The following is a 24832-nucleotide window of genomic DNA, read 5'->3' on the forward strand; positions in this document are numbered from 1 at the left end:
CATTGAGCCAATAAAAGATATTACCTCACCCTCCTTGTGTCCTTGGACAGCTAAAACTGCACTGCAAACATGTAGTAAACTGACATACCCTGTGAGGATAATGATGAACTGCTACCACAGTGCAAACTTCCTAGTATGCCAAATTACTCTGTGTAGTGCTGTGGTGCCTGAGCTGCAGGGGAAAGAAGAGGAGCTCTCCAGAGCCACTGTTGGGATGTTTTTCAATAAAGAAACCAGCATAGCTTTAAATTCTCTCTTCTCTCTTCAAACCATTTCCCCTTCTTGCCTGCCTTCATTCTCATTGCTCTGCCTTCCCCTCTTCCTCCCCTGCAAAAAAAAAAAATCCTACTCTCCTTAATATTTCTTTGGTATTTTAATGCAACAGCCAAAACTAGGGTTTGGGGCATAGCTAGTGAATCTTTGTTGTGTTTAGCCATGCTGTAACTATGCTTGTGTGGCCCATTGGGTTGCAAAGCCAAGCCCTCTGAAAATAGTGATTAGAAATGAAATATAGGGGTCTCTCTGGTCTTACTAAACTCAGGGTTGCTAACCTTTCTTATAAAAAAGAATATTACAAATGCGTGGCTCTACAAGATAATCAGTTTTTATTATTTATTTGCTATGCACTGACAGAGTATTTGGTTCTGTACAAGACCAATAAAAATAGCCTTGTTAAATTAGGATTTCAGCTTCTTGTATAGCTTAATTTGTACAGATCCCTAGTGTAGATCTGATCTGGGGAAGTTCGCTTCAGTTTCAAATTAAAGTAAACTGTACCAGTATAAATTGTCTAGAGTAGGGGTTTGCATGGTGCAGCTACACGAGTGTCAGAAATCCCAGTGTAGACAAGATGAAGCTGCCCTGAGGCAATCATCTCAAAGAATTTTCATGTTTGTTGTCACATAAGAGATTACTGGTTACTTTTGCTATGCGTGACTGTTGCATATTCAGACTTTACACCTATTGTATGCAGCATTGGCAAACTAGAAGCTCTAGTAAAGAGACATACAGGTACAGGCCCCAGTTCAGGTCTTTAGGGGTCTGCCTGGGCTTAAGGGTCTGTTCACTCAGATTCATTTGCAGAATCAGGACCTTTCCTACACACAGCATGCACATTACTGCTATATAACAGTAACTCTGGGGTAGAGAATGAGCAACTGCACATTGCAAAACAGCTGAACACCAGAATGAGAGCTTGTTTCAGTTTTCTATGTGGTAATACTTAAAATGCATTTATGTTGCTGTTTGTTTTTTCTTATTCTGATGTTCAGATATTATGCGATATGCTGATATAGGTTGGTTACTACTAATCTTGTGGGAATGATACATATTCTGCATATAGGTATAAAACACCTTGGGAGGCTTAAAATGAAAGACGCTAATAAGCAAAGCATATAGCAGCACATGTACTTAAGGTTGTCTGACTTGTAATACACTGTCTTCAATTGTGTTAGTAATAGTATATTTACACTAGGACTGAGGTACAGTAGTTAAAAATGTAATTATAAACCCTTATTTATGTCAGCACATAATGCTTTTCACTATTATACTTAATCTGTAATGAGACCAGTGTTCTGCAGTGTGTTTTCTTAATTTAAATCATACAAAGATTTATAAAGCATTTGTTTCATTTTACAGTCTGTGGTAAATTCTACTGACTTCAGTAGCATTTCTCCCAGTACATAAAATTAAGCATATGCTTAAGAATACTACTGAAGTCAGTGGAACTCATCACAATGTGTGAAGTTAAATGTGTAAATCTTTACAGGATTAGGCCTTAATTAAGTTGGGTAGAAAATGGCCTATTGTTAATTGTATTTCTAGTATAGTCAGTTAATGGAATTGAACTGACATCAAGTAAAGTCTAGTAACTTTTTAAGAAACTAATTTATAAATGAAGGACTCTAATTTCTGTTCTGCAAACTAGGGATCAGTGTTATTTCTTGGAGGTAATGAAGTAAAAAGCAGTGCTGTGGTGAAATATTCATCTGCCCCACCACAAGCAGCATTTGCCCGTCTTCGAGAGAAAACTGATTTGAAACTTCCACCTGCCAATTGGTTACGTGAAAGCGCCAAACTGGGGCCAGCAGGAACAACCATTCTTGGAAACAGCAAGAAGAGCAAACTATTTTCAAGGTAACACTGACATCACTACAAATTGTCCTATTCTCTATTATCCCTTCTGTTTCTCCTTCTTTCTCTGTCTTTGCACTCTCCTTTGCCTTCCCTCACCCAATATGCTTTAATCCCTCTTGCTTAGGCGGTGATTAAGAATTCCAGTTATGATGGTAGATTTTGCGATGTGTATGCTGGCAACTGGACTGAGACAATCAAACTCACTTCATGTTGACTACAGACCTGCAGTTGGATGGTATCAGTTGGTCAGGCTAGATTGACTGAGTAGTAATAGGAATTCTGCTCTTTGATCACATAAGGAAAAAGAATAATATTCTGAAACAAATTTGTAGCCTCCTGACTGTTGGTCAGGAATTGGCTGCCGGCTGGGAAATTCAGGAATAGGAATGGACACATTTATGGAAATTTTCTTGCCATGCCTACAATAAATGTATGTTTTAAAAATAAAAATAGGTGGCAAATACCTAAGAAAAATAATTAGGAAAACATGGTGGTTTGATATTTTGGAAATTGGACAAGGAAAGTTCAGCAGTGAAAAAATGTCTCTTGTATCACAGCCAGTGTCAAGTCCGGGATGATCTGCTGAACGCATGCAAGTCACTCAAAACAGATTGGCATGTAGGATGAAAATCACACAGGGCTCACACCTCTTAAATTGCCAAATTAGGGCTTAAGTGGCACTTAACTCTTGTGGACCCTGTGCGCAGCAGGGAATTTTACCTCTAATCTTTAAAAAACATTAAACACTGGGCAGAATTAATACATGTGTTTTGGTTAGGTAGGCTAGTGAATTCCGATTTTTACTTTCTCTGCCTCTTTTATTTTGGAATTGTTCACAGATGGAAATGCACAAACTTCCAAGGGAAACACCAAATTCTAGTAGTTAAAGCACTAGTTCAAGGCTATGTGAATATCTCTGGTCACATTGAGATGAATGCGCCATCTGGCTTAATTTGAAAAAGTGGTCTACATAGGAAGCTCTCTTCTTTGAATTACATGCAACTTGGAGAGATACAGGTTTTAAATAAGGCAGACAAACAATAAGGATGTTGTGTTTATTAAAATTAGGCTGTTCTGTTGCTGAGTCATTTTCCATAAAACTTATTTAAGTTTTAAAAATAATAAAATAGTCAACATTATCTTAAATGGAAATGAAGGGAAGGAAGAAGTCCAGCTCTTAAACAGGGCTTAGCTCCTCCAGTTTTAATCACTTAAAAGAACACAAACTTTTGGAAAATGTATGTTTATTCCCTTCTGGCAAATAACCACTTTTCATGATATGCTAACACATTTATTGCAACTCGCCTCCTTTCCATTACAAAACAAATAAAGCATCTTGTATAGTTGCCCTCATCTCTCTAAAACACTGTGTTTTGTAATGACTGAAAACTGGATTTCAAGAACAATTTAAAGATGGCTTCAAAGAAACAACTTGTAACTTCAAAATGATTTTGTGGCGTTTAAAGCTCAGATCCTGTTGTACTTTGTAATGGCTCTGTAGATTCTTTTTTCATATAAAAAAAAATGGGTTTTCTTAAAGAGACACTAGGTACTTTGATGAACAAGCAGTTATGTTTTAAATGTCAAAATGCAATGGTTTAAACTTCTAATTTTTTTTAAATAGCTTTGGCATGGCATATGACTTCATCGACTCAGTTGGAAATGATGTGGATGTTGTGTCCGATTCTGAGGTATGTGCAATTTATAGTTCAATAATTCTTCAGTTTTGTAATTGTATCTTGATTATGGCTTATGCTACAGTGACTTTGTTTTATTTAGTAATCTTTTATTTAGTTAAATTATTTAAGAAAACCTCATTTCACTTTGGCTATTTGCTTATAGTTTAAAGGAAGTTGTGACAATTGAATAAAGTACAAATAGTTTCAGATTTTTATTTGCAGTGTAGACATACCCAAAGATACAGATGGACAGAAGAGCATTGAGGAAAGGTGAGAAGCAAAGAGGAGGGGAAAAGAAAATTGGGGGGCCCCCCAAATAATTTTACATTTGGGGAAAAAGTTGAAATGGTGAGCTGCTAAAATCAAGCATTCATGGTATTGTCCCCGTAAAGTCAGTGGGAGTTTTGCTATTGACCTGAATGAGAGCATGACGAGGACCACTTCAGTAGCCTATTTGAATGCATTACAGTAAATTTTACTATATCTAACTCAAGTTAGCAATAGGGGAAGAGCATTCTAGTAGCTTATACCCACACCTAGTCAAATATGAGTATCTAGGTTATAGTTGCGAGGAAGACCCATTGCCAAGCTGTTCCCTGACTTTCTGTCTGAAAGCTCCTACAAGAGATCTGTTCCCTAATACACTTATTTGGAACTCAGTAGGTCAGTAATGGTATGGGGACAACCGCTTATCCACTGTGCCAAGGGCCCTCCAACAAAATATTTGCATCTAAGTGAGGCATTTTTGTATATCCAAAACACTTATCAGTGGAATAATATTGTTCTGGGACCAACCTTTCCTGCTTTAAAAATAGAGCCTCCAGTTTTACCTTGATTAAATATTCTGATAAATACTCAGACATTTATCGTTTGCTTATATGACAGCTATATTATCTGTTGTACTCTCAAAAGTATTAGCACAAGATGACCATTATCTCCAAATAAAGATCTTTGTAGGGCTTGCAGAAATACAATATTTTGGGATAACTTCTTGGGTGGGGGTTGGGTTTTGTTTTTGCTTTGAAAATCTCTTGTATTAAATTCAAGCATTTAAAACATTTCTTTGGATAATTAATATTATATAACTAACTGTATTTTCTGTGGTGGTATTATGCAATAACATTTAAACATGAATCCACATTTTCTCTTTAATGTTTTCATTATGAGAATTTGGTTTTCTGTAGCATATTCAACATCTAACTTATGTTTTCAACTTCTCTTTCCTCTGCTTTCATTTTCGTGATCCTGAGTAACAATAACTCAGTCAACTTGCTGTTACAGTATTCATGCAAACTTTTTTCACTTAAAAATCCCTCTCTCATTTTAAAAGCTTTGGAGGTTTTCTTTTTAGTTAACATCAACTAAAAGGGACTTCTGTGAGCTCTGAGTTAGTATATGCTAGTTGAAATAGCACTATAATATTCGTAGTGTAGAATTCAAATTTAATATTTTTTTAATCCATTTGCAATACTTTGCTAATGAATGAAACTTAGACAAATTGGGAAACCAACAAGTCCTTTGCAAGTGCTGTTTAGGAAGAATTTTTTTTTTTTTTGGTAAGATTCCTACTAGGAAATCTGGAGAGTGAACTTGGGAGAGAATCCCACGTCTGCAGTCTCAGCCACCTTTTCGCCATCTTATCTCTACTTCTCTCCACACAGGATTTTGTAAATTTATTCCAAAAGAAAATTAACAAAATAAATGATCTTTCCCCTGCTCAGCTTGCCTTCCATTCATTTTCAACTCCTCTCTCCTTCTTCTTCCCTATCACAGACACAGAAGATTCCTATCTGCACTGCTCCTTTAACACCTCAGTGGCCACATTCCATCTGCTGATCTCCCTCATGCCTACTCTCATCTCCTCCCTTACTCTTTGCCTGAACCTCGCATTCTTCTCTGGCTCTTTCCCCTCACAATACAAGCATGCTTTAGTCTCTTCCATCTTAAACAAAACAAACAGGAAAAAACCCAATCCCCCCCCCCCCCTTCGGCCCTATTTGCATCTCCAACTACCACCCCCTCTCCCTTTCATATCTAAGCTCATTGAATGCATTGTTTACAATTGCTGTCTGGAGTTCCTCTTTTCCAATTCCAGCCAAGATCCTCTCCAATCTGGTTTCCCCCTCTTGCACTCAACACAACATAAGAATGGCCATACTGGGTCAGAACAATGGTCCATCTAGCCCAGTATCCTGTCTTCCAGCAGTGGCCAATGCCAGATGTTTCAAAGGGAATGAATAGAATAGAGCAATGTCAAGTGATCCATCCCCTGTCATCCACTCCCAGCTTCTGGCAGTCAGAGGTTTAGGGACACCCAGAGCATGGGGTTGCATCCCTGATAATGTTGGCTAATAGATTCATCAGTGACTATCTTTCATGAACTTATCTAATTCATTTTTGAATCCAGTTATAGTTTTGGCCTTCACAACAACCGCTGGCAATGAGTTCCACAGGTTACTTGTGCATTGTGTGAAGAATTACTTCATTTTGTTTGTCTGAAATCTGTTGCCTATTAATTTCATTGGGTGACCACTCACTGAAACTGTCCTTGCCAAAGTCATTAATTGTTGTGCGCGTTGTAATTGTAGCCGTGTTGGTCCCAGGATATTAGAGAGACCGGGGGGGGGGGGGGGGGAGGGTGAGGTAATACCTTTTATTGGACCACCTTGTGTCTCTAAAGTCACTGATGACCTTTTTCTTAGCCAAAGCTCAGAAGCAGTACTACATCCTCAGCCTCCTTGACCTGTCAGCCACTTTCAGCATTGTAAACCATGCTCCTCTTCTTGAAATCTTGTCTTTTGTGATTCTGTCCTCTCATGGTTCTGTTCCTACTTCTCTCGTTACTCCTTCAGCATATTCTCTGGAGGATCCTCCTCTCCTTCCAACAACTTTCTGTGGGGGTTCCACAGGGATCCATCCTTGGTCCCCTTCTCTTCTCTTTCTACACCTTATCTCTGGGTAATCTCACCTGCAAACAAATTCAACTGTCATCTCTGTGCTGACAATTCTAAGATCTACTTCTGTACTCCAGACCTGTCTCCTTCTGTCCAATCTAAAATCTTGGTGTCTCTCTCTGACATCTCCTCTTGGATGTCTAGCTGTGGGCTCAAGTTCAAAGTAGCTAAAACAGAGTTCTTAATCTCCCCCTTCCAACTCTCATTTTTCAATCACTGTGGACATCAGCTCCATTCTGCCTGTCATTTAGGCTCTTGAACTGGGTGTCTGCTTCTACTTGGGCCTTCCTCTAGGTCCTCACATCCAGTCTATATCTAAATCTTAGAGATGTCATACTGAAAAAATCTGCAATCTACAATTAAATTCTGGTCTAGGTTCTCATCATTTCAATTAATTAATCATCCTTCTCTCTGGTCTTGCTCTCATCCATTCAGAATGCTGCTGCAAAGATAATTTTCCTATCCACCATGCTTTGACCATGTCATCCCTTCACTGGCTCCTGCTTCTCTATCAAATCAGACATAAGTTGCTTGTCTTCGCTTTCAAGGTCCTTCATGGCCTATCCCCTCTGTTTATCTCTCATTCACTCCTGAGATGTTGACTCCAGCCTCTGATCGCCCCATGATGCCATCCTCTCCCATTTGCTAAAGTTTCAAACAAGCATCTTTCTCCCAACCATGGAGGAGGTGCATGGGAGATAGTCTTGCAGATGTTTACAAGTAGCTAATACATCATCATCCTTCAAAACCCTACTTAAAACTTTCCTTTTCTGTGAATTCAACTAAACACTTGATGATGGCTAGATTGTTTAGACCACTGCTCATCATGCTACCAGTTTTGTCTTATTTCTTCCTTTTTACGCCTCTGTCTATTGGTATGTATCCATCGGTTGTCTCTTGTCCTATGCTTAGATTGTAAGCTTCTTGGTGCAGGTACTGTCTTCTTTGTTCTGTTTGTACAGCGCCTACACGACGGTGTCCTGGTCCCTGTGGCAATACACATAATAAGTAGAATCTCTGCAGTTGAATTAGTAGCATACTGAGTAGTAATATCTTGAGTGCTGATATCAAAGGCTTGTTTTTTTTCCAGATATACTACTTCTATAGGAATGGGCTCTGCTCAAACTAATGATGAGCACATACATTTGCAATGACAACTTCCACTTGCAGTGTAAATTAGAATCCAGTTGCTTAATGATTCTCTTCAACTGTACTAGTTTGAAGAGAGATTTTCTGGCAGTGATTAAACTTCATAGACAAGTAATCCTGATCTTTTGTGCTTGATCACACTGGCTGCTGAAGTCTTAGTTGCTGGCCCAGGGGCCGCCTGAGCAGCTCAAGCAGCCCCTGGGCCAGCTGCACCGGCCGCTGCTGAGGCAGTCTCGGGCCCCCGGCATCAGCAGTAGGAGTTTGGGTGTGGGAGGAGGTTGGGGTGCGGGAGGGGGTGAGGGCTTTGGGTGGTGCTTATGTCGGGGGGGGGGCTCCCCAGAAGCAGTGACATCCCTCAGCTCCTAGGCGGAGATGTGGCCAGTGGCTCTGCGTGCTGCCTCCTGCCTCCAGGCACTGCCCCCGCAGGTCCCATTGGCCGTGGTTTCTGGCCAATGGGAGCTGCAGAGTGAGCACTCGGGGTGGAGGCAGTGTGCAGAGCTGCCTGGCCATGCCTCTGCCTGGGGTCCCCCAAGCACCCACGGCACTCCTGGGCTGTCCCCCCTCCTCCCCAAGATTTAGTCAGGGGTGTATAGTACATGTCATGGACAGGTCACGGGCTGTGAATTTTTGTTTACTGCCCTTGCCCTGTCCATGACTTTTATTAAAAAATACCTGTGACTAAAATGTAGCCTTATTGATAACCCATTGGGGCAGCCTGGTGTACTCCCTCAGAGCGGACTATTAGAACTACAGCTAAAATTAAAAGCGGCAAGGCTTGGCCAGAGGGGCAAGAGGAAGGGGAGGAAAGCCAGAGGGAGAAACACAGAAGATGGAAAATGGAGGCAGATACACAAGATGGTCTTTTTGCCTTCAGAAATGGTGCCTTTTGTTACTGTCAGATAACAAACAAGGCTTTCTGAAAACCTAGTTGAGGCATACTTGGTTCAGGAGTGTTAGATGACTGAATGAAGGTATTTATAAAAAAAAAAAAGGTGACTTGTCCTTCTTAAAAATATTTACTATTTTTCCCCCCCACTCATGATAGTTTTTTTTCTGAACACTCTAATTACTAAATCTTCTCTTATAATTGTGGGGAATATAACTTTTCTGTTTTGTCTTTTTTGCAAGAACATAAAAAAACTTCTGAAGATACCATACAGCAAGTCACATGTGAGCATGGCAGTACACCGTATTGGACGAACCCTTTTACTGGATGAGCTAGATATTCAGGAGCTCTTCATGAGATCATCTCAGGTTAACTATTTATTTTGTTAATGTCCTTGGCCACCTGGCAAATATATTGTATTATATATAAATTTCAAGTGCAGTGTTGTCAGCACAAAGGTATAGCAAATGTAGCAAAATTGCTGAGAATTATATAAACCTCTACCCCGATATAAAGCTGTCCTCGGGAGCCAAAAAATCTTACCACATTATAGGTGAAACCGTGTTTTATCGACCTTGCTTTGATCCACCGGAGTGCGCAGCCCCCCCCCCCCCCCCCGAGCGCTGCTTTACCGCGTTATATCCGAATTCGTGTTATATTGGGTCGCGTTATATCGGGGTAGAGGTGTACAAAGACAAAAAGGTGTTCACAAAACACTTGGTTATTGTGGATTCTCTCTGGTTGCTATAGAACTACAAGTTGCACTAGCAGATCAGACATCTTTTTAACTGAGGGCATTGTGTGCTTAAAATATCCCTTCTCACCTTTTCATTTAATGTCTTTGATATTGCTGGACAGTTTTACAAATCTATTACTCAGTCTTTTAACACTGCATGAAACTATAATCTGTTTTTTGAAGAGCAGATTTCACTGAAATATGTTAAGTATAACTGAGTTCTGATAGCAGAGTTCAGCTGTCAAGGCACTTCTGTTAAAAGATAAGTTTTCACAAATTTTCTTTTCTTTTGCGCCATTTCATGTTGGATGGGTATACTGTATCTGCTAAATGCTTAACTTAGATTCTTTTGTTTGTGTTATTTCACATTAATTTCATGCTTATTTATGCTGCTTAGACAGGGGACTGGACGTGGCTAAAAGAGTTCTATCAAAGACTAATAGATCAGAAGTGGCAAAGAAAGAAGAAGAGTAAAGAACACTGGTACCAGAAGGCTATACTTTCCAAGTTTTTATATTACAGGTAGTTTGATTATATTAATTTTATTTGCATAACTTGTGAGTTCTACCCCAATTTACTTTTCTCTTGTTCATTATATTGAAATAAAAGTTAAAGATATGAAATTGTCTCTTTATCCTAAAACAAAATCCAGAGAGGATGTAGTTTTAAGAATATAACACTGATGCAAGTAAGTTCTTTATTTAAAATATTTTAGTATCTAAGCATGATTAGCTGAAAACACATTGCAGTACTGCTCTCTGGAAAAACACATAATTTTCAAGGATTTTTAACATGATCCTGAATACCCATCTTTCTGCTCTAACTGATGAATTTACAAGATGGGTATTGCTGAGTAGTTTTATAACTAAATCAGCATTTGTCTCTCTTTTTTTGTGAAAATAAAATGCTGTAAATATTGATTAGACATTGAATTTGAGATTTTGTTATGATATTTAATCTCTTTGAATTTGTCTTTTTGTCAGCATTAATGGTGATGGGGCTGCTCAGCCAGTTCCTTCCACTGCAGAACAGCATCATGAAGATCCAGCTCCTGACGAGAGTGATGAAGCAGGAAGGGCTTCCTGGCCAGCCCCTTTTGAAATGCCTTCTTCAGTATCTGAAGATCCAGGTTCTTCTAATCAGGTTAGTATGGATTAAATCTTAACAAACCTTAATTTTTATAGGAGGGAGGTATTTGGTGCCTAATATAAGCTATAAAAATGTAGTAGTAAAGATTCCTCCTTTTATCCGAAGAAGCAGAATTTAACGTGTAGAAGAAGCCTTGCTCAGCTAGACTCTAAAAGCACCATTTTTGACTTTCTTTGAGCAGTAATATATGATACCTAATGCTTTATGAGCTGTATACAGATAGACATCAAAAACTAATTTTGCCTATAGTTGATTTTCCTTAAATAGGATTAATGTGTTTTCTATATATAATTCTAATGTTGGGTTTCATTCCAGAATGAGCAGTTGCCCTCCATTTGTGGCTCCATTTTAGTATACTTGATCATAAAAAACTGGAATATATTTATATGTCTGTATTTTTCACTTGAATGGCCTGCCTGCTCCTAGAAAACAAAAGTATGGGAGGGTCTGAGAAAAGTGATTTTTTTCATACATTGTGTTAGTGTGAAAAATCATATTTGCACATTTTTGCTCTATGTTGGTTTTAGTCAATGACAATCTTAAAGGAACTGCCTTTTGACAATTTGTTGTTTCTTCAACAGTCATACTGAAAAAAGATGGCTCTTTCCTTATTCTGTTTCCTGTGTTGTTTCCACTGAACTTCTATTTTAGCCTTTTTTCTGGTACTGTGAGGATGTGCTAAGGTGTGGTGATCATCATCTTTTGTAGCATTGACATGGGCTGAAGTGGATGAACCTGGAATCTGGAAGAATTTCAGAATACTTTGTCTTCTCACAGTGCATGTTAATATTATTCCGATATTTATTGATGTTGAAGAAAACATCCAGACTTACTGAAGCAAAATCTTGGTCAAACTGTATTTATGTTAAAGAACAGAAAATCTTGATGCTCACCAAAAGAATGTATGTAGACAGGGAGTTTTTTAAATCAGTCATTCAGAATGTATTTATCGAACTTATCTGGAATTTTCTGCATTATGGCCACGAATTTATTAAGTGTAGTAGACTTTACACTAATGAAAACGAGAGAAAGTTAGGCATCCAGAAAGATGTTAACCTCTAAGCCATTCAAGCAGCATATGCAAATATCTATTTTGTGATTATATATCAAAGTAAGCAGCGATCATATGGTATTGGCTCCCCCGAGTAGAAGCGGTTCTACTGAACTCCTACAATATAATACAAGCAATTGCATGTGCATTTTGATTGGTTAGTATTGCTCCAGACCTCAGTATAAATGCTCACAAAGGGGCCAAAATGAGACTGACTTGTGGCTGAAAACATGTGTGCAACATAGGAGCCAGGTTTTTCTTTCTTTATCTTATCAGACAGTAGAGTTGAATATTAAGGTTCTCTGAAGTTAAAGGGACTTTGTACAACATTTTAAGAGTTCAGTCTATGCAATGGATGTTTAAATACATTATGAAAAGTAGTATTGTTGTGCGTGTAGAGTAGACTCATAATTAATGTAAGTTTAATACATTTAAAAAACTCCAGCATTCTATTTACATTCAGATGGTAATGATCACCCACCTTTGTGAAGACACTACCACTAATAGGGACACTAGATGACACAGATGGTTGATAAAGAATTATGAAGATTCTCTGCTCTAGATCACCACATAGAATCTAGATTGCATTGGTAAAGGTGTCACAATTAAGATTTACTTTGAACAAATTATACTAGAATTCCAATGCAGTAGCTACAGTAAGAAACTAAAGTAAGCCACTGGCTGAAGAAAGTTGTACACATTAAAATAAAGTTGGAATTAAGGTTTTCACTTTTTATGCTTCTAATGTTCAGGATATATATACACTTTTGAAAATGGCCTACTTGACCTCAGCAACAGAATCACTCCTTATGTCCTTGTGCTTTTCACAGGGAAGTGTGCCTCTTGAACCCTCATATGTAGTGGGGCATGTGGCCTCAGCCCCCAAAGAACAAAACCTGAGTACTTTGTTCAATGACGGGGAAAACAGTCAGGTATGCTTTATGTGGAATCTGAGCGGAAACACAATCCCCAGTTTAACAAATGGTTTTAAATTTGGTCTAAATTGGATTTGGGTTGGTGGTGACGGGAGAGAAATTAAATCCTTTTGTAGAAATAGCTCTTGTGTCATCTGTAATCTTGGTCTTTTAAGTTACTGTGAACACATAGCATAGTCTTTATGTGCTGTCCTTTATTTGCCTTTTTTGCATTTTGCTTTCTCATAGTAATTCTGTGGATTGTGATGGAGAAAAAATTAACAGAGTGGATTATTTATAGGCACTTTCTTTTTTTTTTTTTAAACAAAGGGACTTAAAAATGACTTTGTTCGGAACATCTTGTGGACCTTTGAAGATATTCACATGTTAGTAGGATCAAATATGCCTATATTTGGAGGTGGAAGATACCCTGCTGTGAGCTTACGTCTCAGGTGAATTCTTAAACTAATGTGATGTGCATCCCAAACATGGCTCGTTTGTTGCTTCAGTTTCATATTCAGTTGTGTGTATATATAATTTTGTAGGATAATGTATTTCTTAATCTGCATTTAAAGATTAATTTTATACTCTAGTATTGAAATGGTAATGATTTCATAAGGTATTAGAAGGGTGTTTCTGTGATTAAGGCACTGAATTGGGACTCAGGATGTCTTGGTTCTCTTTCTGGCTCTTCCTCAGACTTCTTGTGTAACTTTCGGCAAAACACTTAAGGCCTGACTTTTGGAGGTGCCAACTATCTGCAACCCATTGCCTTTACTGGAGTTGTAGGTGTTCAACACTTCTGAAAATCAGGGTCCTTAATCTCTGCTCTAATCCCCAATTTGTAGAATGGGAGTATCACTTCTCTACTTTTCACAGATGTTGTAAGGATAAATATATTAATATTTGTGAGATGCTCAAATGCTTGTGTTGGATGCTATGCAAAATATAGTTACTGATTACTGTCCATAAATAGCTGAAAATATCTACTTGATGTTGTGGTTACTCTGTTCTCTGATTCTTTTGTTCTTGCTGTGGGTTCTTTTTGCCCATACAGAGGTGAAGGAGCCTGGTCTCCCACAGCAAGGGTGGGAGGAAAGACAAGTATACCTTTTATAGGGTGGGGAAGATGGAGGCAAGCTTAAAAAGTTGAAGCCAGTTTGGGCCATCTTTGTTCAAAAGACACCCAGGATTCACATAGCTGGACACTGTAAATGCAGCCCAGAACTGAGGTGCCTTGGAAGAACTGTGTAAGAAAGTTTGAAATGTGCTTGGTTCCAGCTAATTCTATTAATCCCTTAGTTTTCTAAACACTTTTTTTAGGGGAAAAATTATGGGTCATCTCAGTAATAATGTGGGCTGTAATTTTAAAGTGGTGAGGGCAGTAATGTGCATGCATTCCATTAGCAGTAACAGATGCTAGTATCAACACAGTGGTTAGTATAGCTCCCCCATGTGCTACTTTAAAATATAACCTTTGTCACAAATGAAAGCTTTTTTACCTCAATTTTAAGGTTGCTCTGTTCTCCTTGTACTGACACACATAGCTAAGCTTTTAACAGACATTTATCGTAACTGGTGATTTTAAAAAAACAAACAAAACCTCTATTGGATGTACCCTGATGACTTAAAAAAAATCTTTATTTGCTCCAAGCAATACCAGAAATATTTTTGTTGTAGGGATAACAACAAGCCAATAAACGTGTTGACAGGAATTGACTATTGGTTGGACAACTTAATATGTAACGTCCCAGAGCTTGTGATGTGTTTTCATGTTAATGGCATTGTTCAGGTAAGTCCTGATGTCTTACATTATGTCCACTTTACCAATTCTTTGATTAATTCAACTTATCCATTCATAACAATGAAGTTGGTATGTGGGAACTGGTAGCAACATTGCACTAGAAAAGCTCTTTTCAACCTTTTTTTGAGAACCTGTAATACCTCCATTGTTTGTCCCTGCCACATTTTAAAGGCTGACTGCAAACAAAGTCCTGGGGCTAGAGATATCACTCTTGTTAGTTCCATGAAATTCTCTTCAGATGTGGCTGAACTGATAAACAATTAAAAAGAGGCCCTTCTTCCCCCACCACCCGAAAATAGGTTAACAGCCGCCTCCTGCTGCCAGCTAATGTACGTACTTCTACCATTTGAAGTACAGGACTATGTGATTTAGTGCTGACGGTATTCAGAATTCAAGCCCTGCTGAAGATGCATGAAGGGGACATTTAGGCTATGTCTTCACTACCTTCTGGATTGGCGGGCAGCGATTGATCCAGCGGGGATCGATTTATCACGTCTAGTCTAGATGCGATAAATCGATCCCCGAGCGCTCTCCCGTTGACTTCTGTACTCCAGCTCGGCGAGAGGCGCAGGCAGAGTCGATGGGGGAGTGGCAGTAGTCAACTCACCGTAGTGAAGACACCGCGGTAAGTAGATGTAAGTACGTTGACTTCAGCTACGTTATTCACGTAGCTGAAGTTGCGTAACTTAGATCAATTCCACCCCCTTTCGCCCCCCCCCCCCCAGTGTAGACCAGGCCTTAGTTTGCTTTGTTTCCTTACTAACACACAAACCTAGGAAATCGGACATTAAAAGAATGTTATCTATGTTGAAAAGTCAAGCACTTCAAAGTTAGGAAATTCCAGATTTACAGGTGAAACTTTATTCTCTCTTCTTGTTGTTGTGTATTATGATAGTGTCTTTAATTACATGATTGCATATGTAGTTTGTTTCCACAGGACTCCTGCCTCATTTGGTGTACAGCTGGATGCACAAGGAGGTAGAATTAAGGATGCCTGGGCAACTGTAACTCTTGGATGATTTTTTTTTTTTTTTTTTTTTTTTTTACTTTTTTACTTTTGAGTGCTTGACTTTGTAATCTAAACAACGTTCTTTTAACATAATCTTTGTATTTAGGATATATATTGTGGTAGCACCTAGAAGCCAGCTAGGTTGAAGCCTGTTGTGTGACGTGCTCTGAAAACATGAAAGGGCCAAGTGTCAGCATTTCCATTTTGAACTATCATTTGTTGATATTTATAGGTGTATCTTATAACTACCTCCAAATTTTAAGAAGTGTACAACTCCAAACTCTCTTTAAACTTAATTTTGCAGATTTGAAAAATCTTAAATTATACAGCAGTCTTGAAATTTGTAAAGAAAATACAGAAATGTGGTTATAAACTAGTGTGTAGTAAAAGTATGGATCTGCCATCCAGTCAGTACAGACTTTATTTAAATTACTAATATATATTGAGGCAACAGAGTTGTTAATTTGCTAGACTATACCGTTTACAGTTAATCTGTTCAGCATAACCACATTCATTCTGCATCATTTTATTGAGATTACTGTACGTGTTAAATGCCAGACCACAGAATTTCTCTTTGTTTGGCCCTGACAAGTCCTTTTATTAAAAGAATCCTACATGAAGCAATTTACAGTACAAAGGGTATAAGTAGTAAAATTACACAAACACAATTGGATGCAGCACTAAATTCATAGCTCATAATTTGAGGGCTTTCAGTATTAGCAAACATAATAATGGAACTCCTGTTTTCAGTTTAATAGATTATGAAAGGCTTCTCTGTTTGTATAGCCAACCTTAGTATATATTATGAGGATTTTTCAAAATGTGTTTAAAATACATTCTATACAGAAATATGAAATGATCAAGACTGAAGATATTCCCAATTTGGAAAACTCCAATTTTTCTACCAAAGTGATAAAGGATATTGCTCAAAATATCTTATCTTTTCTGAAATCTAACTGCACCAAAGAAGGACATACTTACTGGCTATTTAAAGGTAAGCAATTCCTTGGTTGGGATAATAAGTAATGTTTGAGACCTATATATTGTCAGGTTGGCTAATGGAAAAATCTTCTCTTTCAGCAAGTGGAAGCGATATAGTAAAGCTCTATGACCTCACCACTCTTTGTGAAGAAACTGAAGATAAATACCAAAACCCTTTCACAATGCCAGTGGCAATTCTCTTGTACAAGTAAGTGTGTCTTACAGAAGCAAAACTCTGTTGCAATATTTTATTTACTTACTTAATGTCTTAATTTAAATCTATCTGTCTTGGGCACTTAGGTACTCTGGCCATCAGTTAAAAAATGCAATCCAAAAATCATAAAACCAAAACATCACCACATTCCCCTTATATGTACAACAATCAGCCAGCCAAATCATGATATTAACTGAATCAGTGTCTTGCCATTCCTCAGATTTCTCGGTCACCTGAGTCCTTCTCTAGAAGCCTGCTCAAAAACATGGGATTTGTAGAATGCTTAGATGTGCAGAAAATAAAAAGAAAAAAAATTATAATAGGCATTTCAGTGACATTTCTGTGTCTACTATTTTGTTCAACTTTCTTTTAGAGTTGCCTGCAATATGATGATGAAAAAAAACCAGAACAAGAAACACTATGGCACCATTAGAACATTGCTCCTTAATTGTGTTAAGTTATTGGATAAAGCCAGACATCCACAAGTAAGAATTCTATTTTAATGCATTTATTTTTAGTGTAGAGATGTGTAGCTTGTATATAATGAAAATACAGATGTTGATGTTCTACCTTCAACTAAAAGCACTAATAAGGTAACCAAATGCTATATTAATTACAATGTGATTGCAAGTGTTAATGGGCTCATCTCATCCTCTAATGCAGTGGCAGTGGGCCTTGGTTATAAAAGTTCTCTGGACTGAAAAGTGACAATTGAAATGTGCCTGCATTATTTTTTTTTTAGGCAGAACCTCACTTTTCTTACTTTGAAGATCAAATCACCAGTGTGGGTCTAAAATCCCTCCTTATGATTAAATTAAAACTTCACATTAACTTTTCTTTGGGGGAAAGTTCTGTAATCAAGATCAAGGGTCTTTCATGCTTAACACTGTACAAACACATATTAAGAAACCAGTCTCTGCCCTGAAGAGCATCTAATCTAAATAGACAAGACAGCCAGAAGGTAGGAGGGAGACACAGACTTGCATGGCAGAGCCAGGAATAGAACCCAAATGTCCTGACTCCTAAACACTAAACTGTGGTGCCTCTCAAGTTGCTGATTGATTGGCATCTTACATATTCAGCAGCAGTAGGAAAGGCAGTAGAAATGTCTGAAGCTAGAACACAGAAGGCTTATGCTGCTTCATAAAGCTGCGGTTTCAGAGGTAGAGGCTGTTTCTATTCATACTCTAAGCCAGTGGTCCCCAACCCTTTTCGTCTGGCACGCGCCAGACGATGAGCCAAGGAGGACCGTGGCGGCGGACGAGCATCTGCCGAAATGCTGCCGACAAGCGGCAATGTCAATAGGTGTGGCCGCCGAAATGCTGCTGACAAGCATCATCATCCAGAGGCGCCGCCGCCGATAATCGGCGGCGACACCTCTGGATGACGCTGCTTATCGGCGGCATTTCGGCGGATGCTCGTCCGCCGGCCAGTATGCGGGCGCAATTAGATGCCCCGGTGGGCGCCATGGCACCCGCGGGCACCGTGTTGAGGACCCCTGCTCTAAGCCAAACCAGAATCTGGTTATATTGGGGAGAGTCAATCCTAACCCAGAAAGAACTGGCTATGGGGTTTGGGGAGGTCATGCAGGGAAGTTGCACTTGAGGTGCTCAGGTCTGGACTTGTTGCTTTAAATCTGGCCCTGAGTATTCCTGCTGACAAACCTGAGCTTGCTTCCCTTCTGGCAGCAGAGGATAATGGGATCTGTGTGTCTCGTTCAGCATCCTCTGTCAGAGTCTTTTCTCTAAGGTAATGATGTATTAGATTGTGAGAATCTAAAGAGGCTTTTGGGCTCAGATGTAGAATTGCAGAATGGACCGTGATGTCTCTGAAGCAGCTGTGCGGACAGTAAAATGTATTATCGTGCAGACCACAATACAATATTTTTAAGGAAACATCATAAACTTTGCAAAGAAAAATTATCTAGAAAGATAGCTAACACTGAAGCTCATATATTTACTCTAAAATTTCACTTAATGTTGGCAGTTTCCTAGCCTAGATTTAAAACATTTTATTCAGACTGTTACTGTTGTCAACTGAAAATTGACTCTGTACATGTGAAAGGCAGATCATGAAACAACCAAATGGTGGTTGTCATCTGGACTCAGTGTATAGCTTAGAACATAGGGAGTTAAAATTATCAGTAGGATGCTATGGATCAGAGTTGTGAAGTGACATAAAAATAATCTTAAAATATAGTATTACAGCTCATGGATCACTTTTAAAGTGGTATATCTATCACCATGGTAAAGGCCATGATGTTAGCTTTCACTATTCTACTTCATTACATCTGTATTTTGGTATTCGACATAGTGTTGGGGAGGTAGGGGAAGGGATCCTGAACGGTCTTCCATTCCTTACCTAATCTTGCATAGGGGAAGGGAGTGACTTCTAGTTCCAAATTCATTGTTGCTCCTCCTTGCACCTAGGTGGTGACCTCCTCCACCTCCTGGTTCTCATCACACTGGTTGCTCTTATTCATGCATTGGGACCTCAAAACAGCTACTACTATTTCCTGAAGTACCTGTTTCATAGATACATAGAGGGCTTCAGTTTTCAAAGATGTCCATTAAATATGGTGGAGGTAGGAGGAGAGCAAAAAAAGTAGATATAATAGGTGAGACTTTCAAACTGTTTTTCACAAGAGACTTCATAGCAGTGTTATTAATGACTTTTTTACAGCCTTCCTCCAAATGAGGTATTTAGACTGCTGAACAGACAAAATACAACTAAAGTCCAAAATATAATAAACCATGGGGGCTAATATAAGCTTTTTGCATGAACACTCACTGGCTTTAAAAAATTTTTTTTTTTTAAATGGAGATAACTAACAGTACATAAATACATTACCTCAAAAATAACTTGTAGTCTGTCTCTCTACGGTTTTATACTACCATTCACCACAGTGGTTTGCAGGTGACTTATACCAATATGTGAATTAAACTTCTATAAAGCCAGATGATTAGCCAAAAAGTCCATTGATATATCCAGGGGTTTTCCTCACCATAGTCGTGGACTTATTTACATCACTGAAAAAATCTGGATATACTGTATGTGGGATTTTATTAAACTAATCTTCAAGTGTGGCTATGATCAGAAAACCTTTTTTAAAAACAAACAGAAGGTTATATAAGAGAAAATGCTACATTTGTCTCCTATTATTTATTTGTAGTATTGTACAAAGAATCCCTGTCATGAACCTGTTAGGCACTGCAAAAAACACAGAACAAGAAACCAGTCCCTGCCCCAAAGAGCTTAAAATCTACATATAAGACCAGAGACAACAGATGGATAGAGACAGACTGATGGAGTACAAGGGAACAATGAGATAGTAGTAGTAAATATAATAGACTGTGTTCTCAGCACACTACCAATCTAGGCCACACAGGAAAGGAGGGTTTTGAAGGAGGATAATGAGTTCATGGGGAGCGTCTCCCAAGCCTGAGGGCAGTATAACAGAAAGAATGAAGTTGCCAGTTTGAAATATTAACGAGTGAGGAATGGGCCCAACTGGAGGTGAGAGTTGACCTTTCAATACTGAATGTGAGATAGGTCGGGTGGGGATAGATCATAAAGGGCCTTGAAAGTGAAGACAAGTAGTTTGTTTGATATGATAAAGAAGGTGCCATAGAAGGGACCCAAAGAAAGGGATGACATAGTCAAAGCAACAGGCTGAGAAAATTATCTTTGCAGCCTCGTTCCGAATGGATATCAGCGGTGCACAATTACACTTGTCAGGCCCACAATGAAGGGTGTTGCAGTAATCAAGATATGAGATGAGGAGAGCCTGGACACGCGTTTTAGCTGCGTGGATGGTTAAGAAAGGACATATTGTTGGGCATGTCTACACAAACACTTCCTGCATGTAAAACTGTGCTCTAAATCTATAGCACTCCACTGTGTTGTGCCCTGACCGTGAGGACGCTACTCCTGTGCACTAAAGGTTCCCTAGTGTGTCCCTATTAGAGTGCTGTAGATTAACACCTCAGCTTGCCATGCAGTACGTGTTTCTGTAGATATGCCCCTAGAAATGCAGTATTGTGAGCTCCTGTGATTTTTATCGCAACTCTAGCAATTTTGGGATTTTTTTTAACCTGTTCCATGAAAACATGATGATAGGCTGCCAATTCATTAATTTTCTCTTATTCAAAGTGGCCACCATCTCTGTTCCTGTCAGTGGGGCTGTAGCCAGCAAGATGGTCTATCTACATGGGGAAGTGCCCTTAATAAAGTTGGCTGACACCTGCCACTGTTCTCACTAAGGCTGAAGCCACAATGACAGGCAAAATGGCTGACGTGCTATGGCTCAGGAGAGCTAGACAGGACACAGGGACTGTGAGGTCAGCTGAGACACTGCAAGATGGATGGACAGAATGAGTAGGAGTGGGATGCTGGGGGGACCAGGAGGCAGATCTTGGAATTATAAGGGAGTGGGAAGCAGGGGCTGTGGGGACAAACGGGAGGCAGAGTGTGGGTTCAGAGAACTGTGATGGGGTGAGAGACGGAGAGCATAGAATGGGAGCTCCCTCAGCCGAGGGATAGTGGTGGGTGTGGGCAGCCCTGTCTGAGCAGCCAGGGGAAGGCAGAGTTGTGTTGCCAGCTCTTGCAAATAGATCATGAGTCATGGGATTTTGGCAGCTGCAGGAGGAGCTCTCACAATGATGCAAGCAGCTCCTCTGATCCTGTGATTTTTTTTCAGGGCTGGGCACATGGGCGAAGCTGTGTGAGAGCCTTGGAGCACAGGACACAGATGGGTCTTGCCACTGAGCTCTGCCTTGCATGGCTCTATAGTAGAGAGGATGATCCTTGGAGAGAGAGTGGAGCGGGAAGTCAGGGGAAAGTCCGGACCCAGCAGCAACACTTTCTTGTTTCCCACTGCCTGGGATGACTTCTCTACTTGCGATCCAGACCGAGGAGAAGGGAGTGTCAAGCTAGGAAATATATGGCAGTTTCCCTGTTACCCACTGCTCTCTCCTAAGATAGTAAGTGGAGTCTCCATCTGAGCAGCCAAGAAGAGGCATGCATTTTTGTGTGCATTAAAGGTTGACTTTTCACCTAAAAGTATATCATACCATGTATTTTGGTATGTCTTGACTTAACTTCCCTTTATTCTTCTGGCTGTGTGTGTGTGCCAGAAGAATACAGGGAAGTTAAGTCAAGACATAACAAAATACATGGTATGATGATTGGCCCCAGAAACCATGAGTATATCTCATGATTTTGGGGGATCTGGTTTGCAATTATTTTTTTTTTGATCACGTCAGGCTGGCAGTACTGAACATAGCCTGCATGTGAGGACCGAGAAAATGGTCTGACTTGAAGATAACACCCAGGTTACAGGCCTGAATAACCGGTAGAATGATGGTGTTGTCCATAGTGGTTGAGAGGAGGTAGCAGGGAAGGTTTGGAGGGGCAAAATTACGAGCTCTATTTAGCTATATTGAGCTCAAGCTGATGGTTAGACATCCACAAGGAGCTGTTGGAGAAAGAGAATAAGACTGTAGTTTGAACAGAAAGAGATGGGTCTGGAGTAGAGAGGTAGAAGTAAAGGTCTGCAGCCAGAATCTAGCTTTGGAACTCTGTAGAAGTGTAGTGCTGTTTTGCTGGTAGTCAGGTTGGATCTCAAATGACTGAGTTACTCTCTGTGTCAAGAAATGTGGCGAGAGGGATACAAAGTAATATGGAGAGGATCGCCAAGAACAATCTACTTAGGAGGGAGCTGAAGCTAAAGTTTGTTACTACATTCCTATCTCAGGGCTTTTGTTACTTTATAAAGGCAAACCTCCAAAATGGTGCAAATTTTGACCACAACCTGTTATATGTTCATTGCATTGAGAGTAGGGTTGGGATCTTGACCCTTTATAGGGTTGTAATGTTTTAGGCCTGGTCTACACTAGGCGTTTATGTCGAATTTAGCGCTGTTACATCAAATTAACCCTGCACCCGTCCACACCACGAAGCTATTTAGTTCGACTTCTGTACTCCTCCCCAACGAGGGGAGTAGCGCTAAATTCGACATGGCCATGTCGAATTAGGCTAGGTGTGGATGGAAATCGACGCTAATAGCTCCGGGAGCTATCCCACAGTGCACCACTCTGTTGACGCTCTGGACAGCAGTCCGAGCTCGGATGCTCTGACCAGCCACACAGGAAAAGCCCCGGGAAAATTTGAATTCCTTTTCCTGTCTGGGCAGTTTGAATCTCATTTCCTGTTTGGACATCGTGGAGAGCTCAGCAGCACTGGCAACGATGCAGAGCTCTCCAGCAGAGATGGCCGTGCAATCTCAGAATAGAAAGAGGGCCCCAGCATGGACTGATCGGGAAGTCTTGGATCTGATCGCTGTGTGGGGCGATGAGTCCGTGCTTTCCGAGCTGCGTTCCAAAAGACGGAATGCAAAGATCTACGAGAAGATCTCTAAAGCCATGGCAGAGAGAGGATACAGCCGGGATGCAACGAAGTGCCGCGTGAAAATCAAGGAGCTGAGACAAGGCTACCAGAAGACCAAAGTGGCAAACGGACACTCCGGATCCCAGCCACAGACATCCCGTTTCTACGAGGCACTGCATTCCATCCTAGGTGCGGCCGCCTCCACTACCCCACCACTGACCGTGGACTCTGAGGATGGGATATTGTCAACAGCCGGTTCCTCGGACATGTTAGCGGACGGGGAAGATGAGGAAGGAGATGAGGAGGACGAGGCAGTCGACAGCGCTTACAACGCTGATTTCCCCGACAGCCAGGATCTCTTCATCACCCTTACAGAGATCCCCTACCAACCGTCCCCAGCCGTTAACCCGGACACAGAATCAGGGGAAGGATCATCCAGTAAGTGTTTTAAACATCTAAACATTTATTTTTAACAGAACAGGAATATTAACAATAATAACAATGGGTTTCTCATGATTAGTGTGCCCTAGGCGCTTAAGGTTTCAGTCCTGGGCAGTGCAACTATTGAAAAAAAAAAATCTAACAATGTCCGGTTTTGCATGATTGTTCTGCCCAAGCCGCTCTACTGTTTAGTCCCTGCCAGTGCAGCTACAGTAAAATGCGGTCTATATGTCCGGGGATAGAGCTGAAATCCTCAATGGACATCTCCACGAAGCTCTCCTGGAGGTAATTGGAAAGCCTTTGCATCAGATTCCTGGGGAGAGCGGCCTTATTGGGTCCTCCGTAATAGCAGACATTTCCGCGCCAGGACACAAGCAAGTACTCCGGGATCATTGCCCTGCAGAGCATGGCGGCATACGGCCCTGGTCTTTGCAGGCTTTCCCGAAGCATTCTTTGTTTTTCTGTGTCTGAGATCCTCATCAGGGTGATGTCGCTCATGGTGACCTGCTTTGAATTAGGTAGGGGAATGTTAGTATTGGGACTGCTTGCCCGTTCCTTTACAGAACTGTAACCGGCGGTTTACAGCCACGCGGTGGAGGCGGGAGAGGAGCAGCACACAGGGATCTTTCCCTGGGACAGCCGCGAGGGGGTGGGACAGGGGCAGAGCTCATGCTTGCCGGATTGCTGGCAGCAGGGACTGGCATTGCTTTCAATGTGAAAGGAGGCCAGTGCAACTATTAAAGTTTTAAGCAGCCACAAGTCTACGGCTTACCATGTCGGCCTGCTACACAAATTCCGGTGTCCTGCCCCGCTTCTCTGATCTGCACTGCAAGACCCCAGGCACTGAATGCGAAGGCCGAAAATTCGACCTTGTCCTGAGTGTGCATGTGATAGGTGCTGTGCATGGTCTTCTTTACAGAGAAAGACTATGTTCTTTGTTCACAACTAAATTTATCTTTCTGAGGAATTCACTCCCTTTTTCCCATTCCCACAGCTGCGACTGTCTCCCAACCCAGCCTGGCATCACACTCCCAGAGGCTAGCGCAGATTCGGCGTAGGAAGAAGAGGACACGGGAGGACATGTTCTCGGAACTTATGGGCTGCTCCCGAGCCCAGGCAGCACAGCAGACCCAGTGGAGGGAGAACTTGTCCCAAATGCACCGTTCACACATGGAACGGGAGGAGAGGTGGCGGCAGGAAGACCAGCAGGCGACTCAAACGCTGCTTGGACTACTGAGGGAGCAAACGGAGACGCTCCGGCGCCTTGTGGATGTTCTGCAGGACCGGAGGCAGGAGGACAGAGCCCCGCTGCAGTCTATCTGTAACCGCCCTCCCCCGCCAC

At 40.7% G+C, this 24832-nt stretch overlaps 1 protein-coding gene across 1 annotated transcript in view; it reads left to right on the forward strand.

The window, feature by feature from the left end:
- The window catches only part of EDRF1 (erythroid differentiation regulatory factor 1), a 52850-nt gene that overhangs the window by 1409 nt on the left and 26609 nt on the right, over window positions 1–24832 (forward strand). Inside the window, exons 2-12 of the mRNA XM_065407746.1 lie at window positions 1928–2136; window positions 3761–3827; window positions 9047–9172; window positions 9938–10062; window positions 10524–10683; window positions 12571–12672; window positions 12985–13106; window positions 14335–14446; window positions 16314–16461; window positions 16548–16656; window positions 17036–17147. Of these exons, the coding sequence (XP_065263818.1) occupies window positions 1928–2136; window positions 3761–3827; window positions 9047–9172; window positions 9938–10062; window positions 10524–10683; window positions 12571–12672; window positions 12985–13106; window positions 14335–14446; window positions 16314–16461; window positions 16548–16656; window positions 17036–17147 (1392 nt within the window). The remainder of the gene's footprint in view (window positions 1–1927; window positions 2137–3760; window positions 3828–9046; window positions 9173–9937; window positions 10063–10523; window positions 10684–12570; window positions 12673–12984; window positions 13107–14334; window positions 14447–16313; window positions 16462–16547; window positions 16657–17035; window positions 17148–24832) is intronic.

The sequence above is a fragment of the Emys orbicularis genome, chromosome 7, assembly GCF_028017835.1.
Source record: "Emys orbicularis isolate rEmyOrb1 chromosome 7, rEmyOrb1.hap1, whole genome shotgun sequence".
NCBI lineage: Eukaryota > Metazoa > Chordata > Testudines > Emydidae > Emys > Emys orbicularis.